The sequence below is a fragment of the Phodopus roborovskii genome, unplaced genomic scaffold (genome assembly GCF_943737965.1).
Source record: "Phodopus roborovskii unplaced genomic scaffold, PHOROB, whole genome shotgun sequence".
In the NCBI taxonomy this organism is placed as follows: Eukaryota; Metazoa; Chordata; class Mammalia; order Rodentia; family Cricetidae; genus Phodopus; species Phodopus roborovskii.
This window is the reverse complement of record NW_026126545.1, coordinates 1252136-1267646: the sequence shown is the minus strand read 5'-3', so window position 1 is coordinate 1267646 and position 15511 is coordinate 1252136. Positions and strand designations below refer to the sequence as shown.

At 37.5% G+C, this 15511-nt stretch overlaps 1 protein-coding gene across 1 annotated transcript; it reads right to left on the bottom strand.

Moving 5' to 3' along the window:
• Nucleotides 1-3192: 3192 nt before the first annotated feature.
• Nucleotides 3193-14985, bottom strand: Anxa1 (annexin A1). The gene is made up of 12 exons (XM_051200162.1): nt 14854-14985; nt 14640-14748; nt 13967-14061; nt 13177-13290; nt 12464-12554; nt 11003-11082; nt 10197-10253; nt 8730-8823; nt 7269-7364; nt 6370-6428; nt 4380-4502; nt 3193-3526 (listed from the first exon to the last, which is right to left on the bottom strand). Exons 1-12 carry the CDS (start codon nt 14917-14919, stop codon nt 3470-3472), a joined length of 1041 nt encoding a protein of 346 aa, XP_051056119.1. The 5' UTR covers nt 14920-14985; the 3' UTR covers nt 3193-3469.
• Between the last annotated feature and the right edge of the window lie 526 nt (nt 14986-15511).

Here is a 15511-nt window from a genome sequence, read left to right as displayed (position 1 = left end):
CACTTTCTTCTGTTATGTTCTTCCTGCTCCTATATTGTCTTCATTTGTGTTCCAAATTCTTAGGGGAAAAAAAGACAGGTAGGTTGGCAGGTACTCAGTACATTGCTATAAAAACTAGCACTATGGGGTTTAACAATCTCGAGAAGGAAAAACACAAGACATATCATATAAACCCACAGCATTTTACTAAATATAAAATTTTACATCACAGTTGTCTTCCTTGTAATAGGAAATGGTGTGAGGTTTCTCATATTATAAGCTGTATCATGCATTATCATATTAAAGGACAATTTAATGCTTAAGAAGGTGACATCACGCCATGCACAAAACTCAAGTCCAAATGGATCAAAGACCTCAACATCAATCCAGCCACACTGAACCTCTTAGAAGAGAAAGTAGGAGGTACCCTTAAACAAATTGGTATAGGAGACCGCTTCTTGAACATAACTCCAGGGGCACAGACACTGAAAGAAACAATTAATAAATGGGACCTCTTCAAACTTAGAAGCTTCTGTAAGGCAAAGGACACAGGTGACAAGACCAAACGGCAGCCCACTGACTGGGAAAACATTTTCACTAATCCTATATCCCACAAAGGGCTGATCTCCAAAATATACAAAGAACTCAAGAAACTAGTCAACAAAAAACCAAATAACCCTATTAAAAAATGGGGTACAGAACTGAAGAAAGAATTCTCAATGGAGGAAATCAAAAAGGCTGAAAGACACTTAAGAAAATGCTCCACATCCTTAGCTAGCAGGGAAATGCAAATCAAAACAACTTTGAGATACCATCTTACCCCTGCCAGAATGGCTAAAATTAGAAACACCAGTGATGACTTATGTTGGAGAGGATGTGGAGAAAAGGGAACACTCCTCCACTGCTGGTGGGAGTGCAAACTCATACAGCCATTTTGGAGATCAGTATGGCGGTTCCTCAGGAAAATGGGAATTAGTTTACCACAGGACCCGGCAATCCCCCTCTTAGGCATATACCCAAAAGATTCACATCAATGCAACAAAGACATCTGTTCAACTATGTTCATAGCAGCACTATTTGTAATAGCAAGAACCTGGAAGCAACCTAGATGCCCCTCAATTGAAGAATGGTTAATGAAGATGTGGCATATCTACACAATGGAATACTACTCTGCAGAAAAAAATAATGGTATCTTGAAATTCGCAGGCAAGTGGATGGCACTTGAAGAAACCATCCTGAATGAGGCAACCCAGTCACAAAAAGAGGAACACAATATGTACTCACTCATATATGGATTTTAGAACTAGATCAAATGATCACCAGCCTATAATTCACATCCCAGACGAACTAGGATACAAGGTGTATTCTAAGAGATTCATATAAAGTCCCTCACAGAAATGGGAAGGGACAAGTCCCCCAGAGCTCAGGTAAAGTGGGGGAGGACAGCGAATGGAGAGAGAAGTAGGAGAAAATGAGGGGGAGGAGAGGAAGGCATGTGTGACCAGGAGGATTGAGCCTGGTTAGGAATGGAAAATAGGAAAGAGAGAGAGAGAAAAACAGAGACACAGAGAGAGAACATAAAGTTGAACACAAAGAATGGTCGAGAGAACTACAAGACTGCTCCCAACTAACAATTTGAGCTTCTGTGGAAAGGCTATCATAAATGCCCTTCCCAGAGAGTGAGATCAACAAATAACTTCTCCATGGAGCCCTCAACTAATGCCTGTTGGAAACAGGAGCAAACACCCATACATAAACACTGAGTCGAACTAGAACCCAGATGCAGATGGAGAGGACAAGACCATGTGGCAGAAGCACATAGAGACAGCTGACCTGAACAAGGAGGAACTAATGGCCACTAGACTGATAGCTGGGAAGCCAGCATGGGACTGACTCAGGCCCCCCTGAATTATGGGTCTCAGCCAGAAGGTCTGAGCAGTCAAAGAGACCTCAGGCAGTGGAGCCAGGATGTATCCCTGGTGCACAAAAGGACTTTGCAAACATATCCCCCATGGAGGGATAACTGCCTTATTCTAGAGATAGGAGAGAAGCCCTAGTCCCTACTTCACAGGACCTGTCAGATCTACATGACCCCAACTGGATGGCATTACCCTACATATGGTATTGGGGTGGGGGGTTGGGAGGGAAGGGTGTTTAGAGTGCATTGAGAGGGCAGAGAGGGTAAAAGGGAGGGAAGGAGAGAGGGATGACTGGAGGGGAGGGAGGGAGGGAGGGAGAGCGAACTGGGATCGACATGTAAAATAATAAATTTAAAAAAAAAAAAAAAAAAATGCTTTGACTCCAAAATTTAAGTTGAAGAACAAGTTACTGGGGAAAAGGATTTCTATTTTTGTTTCCACAGAAAATGAAAAGATGTGGATTCCTTCCAGACTAATGTGGTTTGATCACGCCAGACCGCCTGAAACAGAGTACAAGCTGATCCAACATTCCAAACAGCTGGACAAAACAGCCCTACAGACTACAGCTAGGATATCTGAATCTTCTTTGAATCCCCCAAGACAGCGCCCCTTATCAGCAGGAAGTAGTTTGGAAAGAACGACACCCAAATTCCCAAATATTGTGTATAAATGTTTGTTTTCATTTAATTGGACTTTGTTATATAAAATCAAATAAAAAATTATATATATATATATATAAAAAAAAAAGAAGGTGACATCACCCCTAGCAGTGGCACCTATAGGTTCTAATTCTTACTGAGGGTATTTTTGATTCTGGATGCTGATATTCTCATTTACTTTTTATTTATAATCACTACTGTCATCATATCACACTAAAACATGCATACCTCCCCCCCAAAAAAACACATATTCACAGCCTACAGAAAGACATATCCTATCACTCTGGTTAGGTTAGATGTTTTTATGAATTGGCCTGCTTCCACAACACTTTTCTCAGTATGCTTGATATTGGTATTCAGAAAGGTCATTGTTTCTGTAAGTTTATTTTTTTATCCTCCTACTTTGAGAAAATTGTTGGGTTATCTGGAAATGCTTTCTGGTATAACTTTGTGATTCCATGTCTAAAATCATCTTCACAAGGGGAAAACTGACTTCTCTTCTTCTTTGTTAAATTAAGCCATTTGATTTTAAACACACACACACACACACACACACACACACACGCACACGCACACGCACACGCACACGCACACACACAAAGAAAATCAAACTATTAGAGCTGATCATACACCAATTGTCTTATAAAATTGTTTTATTTTAGTCTCCATAAACTTACTTCCCAGGAATGCTAACAAAGTAACTTGCTTACAGGGATTTATAATTTGGGATAAACATGATAAAACAAGTATTTATTGTACAGAGGTATGATGTAAAACTTATTCATCTGTTATTCAAAGTGGGTAATTAGCTTGTTATCTGCTAAAAGCAATCCTCCTACTTAAGTCTGCAATAGAGGGAAAGCAGCCGCTAAGGGATGTTCTCATCTCAGTGCTTCAGAGCAGCAGGGACATCTAGTTCCCACCACAAAGGGCCACCAAGATCTTTTCATAGTCTCCTTTGGTTTCATCCTGTTGGTTAAAAAAGAGAGTAAATTTGACATGGAGCAAAACCATGATGAATATGAGATATTCAAGAAGAAGCATGATGTTTGTAGAGTCAGCTAAAGGCAAGCCATACTTTACAGTGTATGTTATAGCCACCTTCAAAAAAATATAAATTAAACATACTGCAGAGATGAATAAACAGTTTTGAAGAATCAGAACAAAGTCTACCCTGAACTAATTGTATATTACAACAAGTATTTCTAAGTATCAATATATCATATAATTATTTGAAACATTGTATATGAGGAAATATATGAGTCACTCAACAGAAGGAGTGAAAACTATGGGCCTGTAATTTTCTCATTTGTTCTTCATATGTTTTACTTGTCAAATACAAATAATATGAATTTAAATAATTATCTTTCAATAGGATCAACCCCCTTCAGTTCTTTGTGTTATTTTCCGACAATCTAATAATATGACTTGAAATACATTTTAAATGTTTCACATAGGAAACTATTTAATAACAAGTAAAACACTAGAATTTAATTTTACTACCAAATTTCCAACCATAAGTTTTAATATAAAATAAATCATGATGTGTATCAGTACTTGTAAGAATTCTGCAATATTCCAGGACTGTTTATGTACAAAGACTAAAATAAACATCTCTGTGCTGCAAAAATACACTTAGTTCTTTGCCAGACTAGATTTAACTATGTTAATTTATTTATGAATCATTCACCCTAAAAATCAGAGTTAATCTTATATATACAATGTACAGCTATAATACACCACATCACCTCTGTTCTTGGGAAATGTTGCACAAGGAACTATATCTTTTGTGGAGATGCCATTATTGAAAAGCACAACTTACCAGGATGGCTTGGCAAAGAGAGATTCCATACTTCTTCAGGTAAAATGCTTTGATTTCATTCATGTCTATTTCAGAACGGGAGACCATAATCCTGATCAATGCCTTATGGCGAGTTCCAGCTCCCTGTACAGACAGACCGTGGTTTTATTACATGTAGGAAAGAAACATCCCGCTGAAGACTGGTTTTTCAAAGGGAGTTCCATTTACCTTCCACACATGCTACATAGAGAAAATGAACCCTATATGCTCTCCTCTTTTCCCTCTCCTCCATCTTCCTCTCTATAACAGGGAGAGAGAGGGAGGGAGGGAGAGAGAGGGAGAGAGAGAGAGAGAGAGAGAGAAACAGTGGCAATGAAAGAAGAGACCAGGAGTTATATTAGTAGAAGGTGTAAAGAATTTTGTTTTTGTTTTTTGTTGTTGTTTTGTTTTGTTTTTTCGAGACAGGATTTCTCTGTATAGTTTTAGTACCTCTGTAGACCAGGCTGGCCTTGAACTCACAAAGATCTGCCTGCCTCTGCCTCTGCCTCCCAACCTCTGGGATTAAAGGCATTTTCCACCAACTCCCAGCTTGTGAAAAAGGGTTTCTACAGCTTACTAACTGGCTTACCACAATCCATTCTTTGCTGTATCATCTGAACTATCCAATAATAGCAAAATGGTTTTTTCTGAAATAATAAATTTAACGTATCTACTATAAACATCTCAGTGGTCTCCCATTTCTCTTACAATGAACTAACTATCTTCTCAGGGCATACAATGTCCTCCACAACTCTACAGCCACTTGACTGCCAAGCTAATGCTGTCTCAAAATAATCCATTGTGCTTTCAGTTCCAAGTGTATGCCCCTTTCCCTTTCCTCTCTTGAGTCACCCCTGCTTTATTCCCCCTTATCTTCTTCCTCCCCACTCACCTACTTACACCTTACTCTTACTTAAACCTCAAGTTTTTAAGTTTTTATTGCATTTTCTCATGTCTTATTTATTGTAGTTATCTCTGTGTATACACTCATGAGTATGTTTATGGATACACAAGGCAGAGTGTTCGTGAGGACATCAGAGAATAATTTTCAGGAGTTGGTCCTCTCCTTCAACCATGTGGGTGCCAGGGATTGGATTCAGGTCATCGGGCTTGATAGCAACTGCTTTAATATGCTGAGTCATCCCTTTGGCCCACACTTAAGGTTTTAGATTAGATCAGAAAAATGCTATATTGACCTCCGATATTTTGGGCACATGTTCCTTTTTCATAGCAGATATTTGTCACTACTTATCTGAATATCACACACAGAGAGGATTGATTACTATTTAACTAGACCTGTGGTGTCTGTCTCCACTGACAAGCATTGGGATCATGCCTATCCTTTCACAGAAGCTCGCCAATACTATTTAAATTGTTAACTCTTTTCGTCTCTCTCTTTCTTATGGCTTCGTTATACATGGGTTACAAAGGAAAGATCACTTCATAATTATTGTCTTGAGATCTCAAAATATAAGTGCTGGGGCAATGTCCACTATGGTAACCCCCTTGCCAGAAAAATCTTAATGCATCTCAATACCAACTTCTACTTCTTTAAATACAGAATGATGATGTCTTAAAAGGTCGCCATTAGCCTGTTGCTTGAAAGATAGCCTAATTAGGATAATTAGGAAGACAAAAGTATAAAGCTTACAGCCTTGGTTGAAGTGGATCATTAGTGTAGCATACTAAATGGAGAAGTGTACCACTCTTCCTGGTGATTCAGGTTTTAAGAAAATTCTAAATCATCTATAAATTTCTTGCTAACTCACTTCATAATCATATTTACACATACCTTTTCAAAAATATACCAAATCCATCTAGTTTATTCTAATACATGTTTCAACCCTCAAGTTGAATAAAGCATAATTTTCTTTGAAGATATGTATTGTGATTTTTGAGCACGATTAGGTTCCCTGCTCCTCTATCTACAGATAATTTCTCCTCTGAGCAAAGCTTATAAGTAGAGCCTTACCTTCATGGCTTCGTAAAGTTTCTCAGCAAAGAAAGCTGGGGTGCTTGTGGCACATTTCACTGTAAGAGACAAATTTCTGTTGAAGTATTCATCGCAAAATAAAGATACATACTGGATAAATACGAAATAACTACAAAAAGGGTTCTAGCCCTCCTGCCTAATAGGGGATGTTTGCTTTATTAGAAGGCAGAATCACTTTTTACAAGGTGGTTATCAGTATTCTTTCCCTTGTCAATATTCAGTAGTGACTCTAACCGGAATATAATACCATCCTCTCTGTCGGTATGGGGAAACTAGTGTAAATGCCAGGCACTCAAATACTCAATCATGTTTACAAACACTTGACAAGGCAGCACAGCCACTGACAATATAAAGCAGCTGCCCAAGCCAAATACTAGCACATATTTGTAGTGTCCTGACTTTATCTTGCTACTCAAAGTGAGATGTGTGAACAGCAGGACTGATACCCATCAGAGCGTCTTAGGAATTCAGAACCCCGGCCTGCAGAAGCAGACTATGTCCCTGGGAGACATGTAACCACTAGATTAGATCATTCAGGACTTGCTCAAGACTGAACAAATTGTTACACCAGAACTGGAATGTGCTGCTCTTGATAAGCATTCACAGTGGCTGAGGTGGTGTGGCCTGCTTGGTGCATTGCTCTATAAAAAGTTGCTCAAAAATATATTCTGCGTCTCCATATCTTGAAAAATATCTATTGCATTAAAAAGACATCCTTATTTCTTCTTCAGTCTTACATATTGCCTCAGCCTGAACATAGATGCATAGGTGTATCATATTTACAGGGGTTTTGTCTTATATTACTTTTTGTTAAGGACAACAGTGAAATGAAGTGTATGAGTTCAGGTCAGAGTTTTGCCTATGCAACTTCTACATACCAACAGCGGTGAGGCATTTCTCAATGTCACCCTTCATTTCCAGATCCAGAACTTTGTTCATGTCATGGTCACTGTACTTTCTGTAATTCTGAAACACTGAATAGGAAATTGAAGTTAAGTTTTGTGCAAAGCAGCCTGCCTTCTAGTAAATGTCAACAAAATCAGGATGCTGTCATCCAGGCAAACCTGACCCTGCCTCTCAACCACCTGTGCATGGCAGGTGTATGTACCCTGGCTCTTTAAAAGAAAGACTCTACTGGGTGATGGTGGTGGTTCAGGCCTTTGATCCCAGCAGATGGGAGGCAGAGGCAGGTGATCTCTGTGAATTTGAAGCCAGCCTGGTCTACTGATTGAGTTCCAGGACAGGCTCCAAAGCTCCAGAAAAACACTGTCTCAAAAAAAAAAAATTAAAAAGAGTCCACTCACTTCTGTCACACACACACACACACACACACACACACACACACACACACACACACACCCTGCTGTTTCTCTGAAGGGCAGACAGGACATTTCCCATCTCTCCTTCACCCCTTCTTTTTTCCCATCTGTGTCTCTTTACCTCTTTTCCCTTCCCTTATTTTCTTACCTCCCCCTCAATAAAACTTTCACTTTGAGTCACGTCTACAGGTCTCTGTTTCCCCATCCACTCACTTTCCACCACAAGCAGCAGAATCAATAACCTTGAAGTCCCAGTGTGGGGACTGGGACCTGCCACCTGCAGTCCCATTCCATGAAGCTTTATTCCTAATACAGGGTAACTGACTCAAGCGCTCCTTGGGTACATTGAACTTCAGTGGACATTTTAAATGCTATTTACATGACTCCACATAATACATCTATTCCATATTCATATTCCAAGTGCCAACCATTATCAGGTGTGCCAGGTAATTGACAACTTTACTAATGTCTGCAGCAGTGTTAATAGTACTTTCCTTTCTAATCTCAGTATAGCAAATTCACTTTGTGTAGTACAGAACTTGCTATGTTGGTATGCAGTAATGAACTTTCTGTTATCCTTACACTCTGGCTTCCCAAAGATTCAGACCCTAAGTCTTAGCTGTGAATCTTTGGGAATTTGGGGACTTTCTTTTGCTGTTTCTTATTTCTGCAACATCTACATATTCTTTCCTTCATTTAAATTCTCAGAGATATTTTTGTTTCTTTTATCTCTCATGTGTTATGTTTTATTTATATTTGTTACGACTACTCCAAAATTTTAAAATAAAAGGGCTAGTGAAAATAAGTGATGTTGCCCATTCCAAAGTCACAAAGTGTATTCTCAGACATATGAACTGTAGCAGTTCAAAGCTGACAAATGGGCATACAACAATAAGTGGTCAGTATCATTGCACCCATTTGATATGGAAAGATCTCTTTCTTTCCTTCCTCTTACTTATTCTCCATAAGGAATATTTGATCTTCCATAAACACATTCCAGAAAAACTAAGTTCTTGTTACCTCTGCGAAGATGAGTGTTGCTTCTAGTAGTCAGAATTGTAATGAACACATTTGCATCTGTCCCCTTTCTCCTCTCTCCAGCTTCATACAAAGCCTATCAAGAAATGAATAAGTAAACATGTAACAAGGTGCTGAAATGACAAACACACAAAAATGTTATATTTAGCAAAGGTTATATAAATAATTATGCTGTACTTAGTACAATCATAGTAGGCATCATTGGGGTTGGGTCTTCTTGAAATTGAGAACAATAAAGTCAGCAGTATAGCTCAAAGTGCATTGTAAACATGATAAACAGAAGATATGGAATATCTGTTTGCTGAGTCAATTGCTTTAAAATTATTTTGTACATAAAGACAACTCAAAGGACTGTTTAAGACAGATTTCCTTTTTCTACTTTTTATTGCTCAAAGAAAATATTAGCAAATAATATCAATAAACAAAACTTTAATCACTGCTGAGGTCTTATATTTTCCCCCTCTCTACACACATTTATTTGCTACTGAAGAATATGTCATTTTGATGCTATAATTTCTGTACACAAATTTCAACTCTGAAATTTGAAATCTGTATAATCTTAAGTAATAATTTAAATAAAATTATTTCTCCTTTGTGAATGAGAATAATAATCCCTGTCTTTTTGTAACAAGTGTCTTCTACTAGCTCTAAAACATTTGTCCATTTGTTTGTTTTTCCAAACAAGGTTTCTCTGATAGCATTGACTGTCCTAGAACTTTCTCTGTAGACTAGGCTGGACATAAACTTAAGAGTATTCACCTACCTATGCCTCCCAAGTGCTAGAATTAAAGGCATGTACCACCACCACCACCACCCACCTTAAAATATTAATTTCTTTGATAATCCTGAGCCATATTAATCATGCAGTCTCCATAAATATACAACAAGGAGACCTAATAGTCTGGAAAGGGAAAGCACATTCACAATGATAAGAATAATTTTTATTGTAGGAAATTATGCATCATTATTATTTTTATAGGTTTCCACAATTTCTATTAAAACATAATGTTCAATGTGTTTATTGATTTCACTTTACATAGCAAAACTTTCCTTTCCCAGCTGGGCATGATGGTGAATATTTCTAGTTCTGCAATTGAGATACTGAAGGAAGAGGATCTCAAGTTGTAGCAACTTATACTACCCACCAACGGGTTGGGTTTACATATAGCTATGTTCTTATAAAGCCAAAACTTGGAGTGTTCTCCGCCAAATAGTTCTTGGGAAAGACAGAAAGATTCTCATTGTTCTTTCAGCTATATTTGGCTTTCTAAACAATAAAATATATTGGAAACAGACTTTACTTTCGATTCCTGAGCTACAAGAATGTGTCTAATGAAATGAATACTAAGAAACAATTGGCTTCTCACAGGACCTGAGATCTGCTTCCACATTGAGGAAGCTAGAAAGTAAGAAAATTTGCTTCATTGATAATGTCTCTCCATTACTTACCCTGGCATCTGTGTCAGCCAAATCATGATTCACACTGAAATCCTCACAGCGGTCACCCTGAAAAATACCCAACATATTTTAAGATACTCTACAGGATGTACTCACAAAATAGACTGAATTCTCTCAAAATCAGCCATAACTTTTGAAGAGAAACAGTGAAAACAGGATCATTTGAAGCAATATTGCTCAGAGAAATAAAAGCAAGACAGAACAAAGCAAGTATGCATGACTTCACTTAGATGTGCTTCCTAAAACCCATGATGACCAGAAATAGTAGAGTGGGAAACAAAAGATTGGAGGATGCTAATAAAAGGGCACAATCTCTAATAGACAAGAGGGTTACATTGTGGGACTATCATAGAGAAGGATGAACATAATCAAAACATAGTAGGTATTTTTAAATGACCAGAAAATAAATTTCAAATATCTCACTGAAAGAGTGGTAGGAAGTGAGATTATGAAGTTTTTTGGTTTGGTTTGGTTTGATTTGGTTTGGTTTTTTCAAGACAGGGTTTCTCTGTATTGCTTTGGCGCCAATCCTGAAATTTGCTCTGTAGACCAGGCTTGCCTTCAACTCACAGACATCTGCCTGACTCAAAAGCTGGGATTAAAAGCATGCGCCACCAACTAGATTATAACATTTTTATATTGCTAATTTTACATCACACACATAAATATATCACATTAATCCCTCAAATACATACAAGTGTCATTCATCAATGAAGCAGTATTATTCTCATTCTTACAAAATGCTCACAAAACCAAGGTTTCATTATTCATAAATTGCAAAGACATTTAACCCATACCTTGGCAAGAGAAAGCAAGGCCTTCCGGAAGTCTCCAGAAGTATCTGAAGTGATGTCCTTGGCCAGATCTCTCTTTAGCTCTATAAGATGAGAAAATTATTTTTTCAGTCAACTATTGAAAAATGGCAATGTTTGCATTAGCTTATAGTTTACAAAGTTGATTGATGCATGTAACTTATCTCAAAACATTTTTGTGAAAAGGAAGAAACTGGAGCAGTAGAAATGTTAAGCTATAAAATAATTTCCTATAGTTCAATGGAAGAAAACTGAATAACACTGTGTATAAAAACTTAGTCATAAATATTTGCTAACAATAATGAATTGTTTAAACATACTTTATCAAATCATTTTCAAATATAACATGTGAAAATTTAATCACTAGGATGAATAGAACAGTATTTAAAAGAAGAACGATGTTACTTGCTTAAACACTGGCTATTTATTTACCTTAAAATTATAAATATTTGATATATAATATGTTCAATGGTGTATGAGTTACATTTATTTAAAACTTGTGTCTACAGACATCCAATTGGCTATAAGATATGCTGCTTTAGGGGAAAAATAACTAAATGTATAGCAATTCAAAAATAGTACCTTAAGCTATTTTTGAACCAAATCTTCAGGGTTGAGGAGAAATGTGGATGTATACCTTTGTAAACTGCATTTTATCAAACACATTAATAATTATATCTCTTGAATTATTATTACTAAGAAATAGATCTAAGAAACTGGAGTAAAAGTTACAGAAAATGTGGTCATGTTTTGACTTGTGTACTAAAGTGAGATCAATGTGCAATGTTTCTACACATTGTGCTTGATAAGAGGGTTAGAAACAAAGATGCTGCATGAGGTCACATACAAAAAAGCCAACGGTTCAGAGGAACTAGAAAAATCACTGAAGATGTGCAGCTATCCCCTGTGCAATGAGGACTGAGTCATTTGACTAAAGGCTTCACTATACAATGAGCCACTGATAGTCACTCATGCCAAGTATCTATCCAAGCACAGAGAAAGATGAACTGAATCATTTATGTTCTCAATGGTAAAGCTAAGGTTCCCAAAAGATTAAAAAAATGGGAAGTGTTCTGATCAGAAATATTAATTCTTATTATGCATTCTTTTCAAAATGAAAGGTACAGGGTAGGTCCATCCAGAACAATAGAAATGTTTTTAGAAAGTAATTTAAATGCAATGTTCTGAATTCAGTTGACTTTATAAGACATTTGTGCTGATTAGCTGCAGAAGATATTTTCTATTAAGGTGCAAGGTGCAGGTGGGTGGGGTGTGCGTTTTCACACTGGTATCTTGCCCTGCATTCCAGAGATGTGGGCTAACCAGAAAGGGAATGTTTTAAAATGTAGGCTTTCTAAATTACACAGTTACCACCAATAGGTGATTTTCAGAAAGTATTTCTATCTAGTGTCCTGTTCATTTAAGGACTCAGAGGATGGCCCTGACCTTCTCTGTAGACTCTGTTGATTTCTCTGATTTCTCTGTTATTTCTTGATGCCAAAATCTCAATGAGAGTGTCTTCATCTGTTCCAAGCCCCTGAATTTAAAGAAAATAAAATACATTCAAATTTTTTCTTTAAGATAATCACCCTGTTTTGTCCACACAAAGTGTGCTGTAATTGAATCAATTTTGTCCATATTTTTAAAAATATGATATTGTTCTAAAACAAAATAGTTTATGTAAAGTATTTGGGGTGAAGATTAAAATATTTAGATATTTGACTTGTGTGTTTAATGTGCATGAAGAACATTAGTTCTAATATTTAATTTTTCATATATCCACCGATTGATTCATTAAATTCAGAACTTGTTTGTTCAGTAAATTTGAACTGATTGACAGTCCTGTATTAGATAATGAAGGCCTAATCACAGTAACATACAGATTTGTCCTCCACAGTTTTTGCTTCTTAAATAAAGAATCATGTGGGGGATTGGTAAGAAGGCTCAGCAGTTCATTCTGAAGACCCAGATTCAAGTCCTATCGCCCACACATACAATCATCCATAACTCCAATACTAGAGCATCCAATGGCCTCTTTTGACCTCTGAGAGTACCAGGCACGGGGGGGGGGCAGAGGGGTAGAGGGGGAGCATGCAGACATGCATACAAATAAAACAAATCTTAAATACTATAGTTGGGGGGAGGGAGGAAGCATTTACCTTCATGGCAGCACGGAGTTCATCTGCATCAAACTGGGCTGGAGTTTTTAGCAGAGCCAAAACAACCTCCTCCAGGTGACCTGTAAGGGCTTTTCTCAAGACTTCATCCAGGGGCTAGAAAAACAAAAGGATTAGAGTGATTTACTAACAGTCATGCACTTAGCAACACTTTTCACTTCAGTCCCCCTTTGTAGCTCTTTCCTTCCATGGAGAGCAAGATGGATATTTAGGAGGCTGCCTCAATCTCTTAATCTAGAGGGATTAGAAGAAATGTATTGCATCCAATACAAACTTCCTAAAAGATTGTGTTCTCCGTGAGCTCAAAGCACAAAGCTGTTCCACACTTTTCAGTGATCTAATAAACACTATAATTAAAAGCTTTGACCTTCCGTTTTCTTATTACACCCAGTTAAAAATAAGCTGTACATACTTGCCACAAGAAATAGAAAGTGCAAAATATTTAATGTCTGCATAAAACAGCTCATGTTTAGTTTTAGCAAAACAAACAAAAAAATGCACTTCGATCAGAACAAATTCTTTTCCTTAAATTGATGCTTTGCCTATAACGTAGAACATCACCTCTGGAAAACTTCACAGTTGGCCCATGTGTGAATTGAGTAAATTTGCTAAAAGTGACCCTATTGCAACAAAGGAGACAATAGTATAATTCCTGTCTAGGGATAACAGGTTAGCAGTGTTTAAAACAGAAGGAGCTGGGAAAGTTGCTTCAAAATCACACTAGAACATAAACAGAAGCAAACAGAATGTTTGAGTTCATCATTCTCCTCACCTTTCCCGTCTCCTGCAAGTATGCTGCCTTGATCTGCTGGCGCTGAGCATTGGTTCGCTTGGTAAGGATGTCAATGATAGTTGCTTCATCCACACCTGGAAATAAAGGATCTAGGCTTTTAATATCAATTTTCTTAGTCACCAACAGTTGCCATAAAATGATTCAATCCAGGTCAAGGTGCATCATAACAAAGTTGAGAACTGCATTAGTTTCCTAAATGAATGCCATGGCCCTTACTTAGCCAGCTGAAGAATGTAAAGTGGCATCACATTAATTTGAATGGAAATTGAAGAACCAGTTAATAGTTTCTGGACACTAGTATTCCAGGCTTGTTCAAACCCTAAATGTGGTCACAGGTATTGGTTTAAGCATTGAGTTCTATTAGAAACCAGCTGGTAAGGGCATCTACTATAGCAGCAGGGATTTCATCACAGACCAAAATTTCCTAAGCACTGACAGGAAGAACACCTTCTTCTTTTGGTGGCCTCAAATGACAATCCTCCTACCTCAGACTCTCTAGTACTGATATTAAAATAAAGCCATTATAGCTTACTAAAACTTTTTAATCTCCCCACAGAAAGACGTTGTATCATTAAGGTTTATTTCCCAATAATCATTCAAGCAGTTTCTATGAAATGTGTAAGAGGAAACCCTTCTGTGGATTTGCACTCACCTTTAGCCATGATAGCTTTGTGCAAGGCAGCAACATCCGAGGATGGATTGAAGGATGGGTAGGGGCTCACTGCTGACCCAGGACCACCTTTGGATGATTTTACAGCTTGCTGTGTATATGAGAGACATAAATTAATCTCCATTCATTCATTCCTTCATTCATTTTGGTGTCTGTTTTAACATGGTAACGACTTCCTAATACTTTAAATACTTACAGCATATTCCTGCTCTTGATTGTCAATAAACCAGGCCTGCTTGAGGAACTCTGATACCATCGCCATTTTTAAAGAAGTATCTAGAAAGAAAATGGGGAGAAGCTTTATGGCAACAAACTCAACACTCACAAATACTATCTTATAGACTTGACACACTGCAATAGACAGTAAACTAGTTCTTACTAACTATGATTATTATTTGGAGCATAATAAATTACAAGATGGAGATACTTTATAAAGACTACAATTACTGTTTATAAAAAGAAAAAGAAAAAAGAAACCCACAGCTTTTATGAGAAATGCGAGCCATTTTCTTGGTCTTTACAGCCTTGCCTTCCAAGGTCAGAAGAGTGGGGTATCCTTAATTTACAGAGCACCCAGCAGATGCTGAACATGGAGGGTACAAAAGCTTTTATATGGAGCCCGTTGCTTTAGGGGAAGCTATAGCTGGTCTGTGTTCTCCTACTGAAAACATAAAGGCTACGGAAACTTCTGAGGAAAGCGCTGGTTCAAGCAAGGCTTTCCTGAAATGAGTTAAAAGAAAAATCTGGCAGAATGCTTCGGAGGAGAAAAAAAAAAAAAAAAAAGTAGAGAAAAGCCTGTAATATTTGAGAAGCAGAGTAAAGTTGGCTAGGTGGAGAAATGTTGATAGAAGTTG

Excerpts from the sequence above, each read along its gene's own strand:
- Anxa1 (XM_051200162.1), bottom strand. The coding sequence starts at position 14,919 with ATGGCGATGGTATCAGAGTTCCTCAAGCAGGCCTGGTTTATTGACAAT. Across the intron at positions 14,062-14,639 it reads CAAAGCTATCATGGCTAAAG|GTGTGGATGAAGCAACTATC; the intron begins GTGAGTGCAAAT and ends CTTTATTTCCAG. Across the intron at positions 11,083-12,463 it reads CAACAGAGTCTACAGAGAAG|AGCTAAAGAGAGATCTGGCC; the intron begins GTCAGGGCCATC and ends CTCATCTTATAG.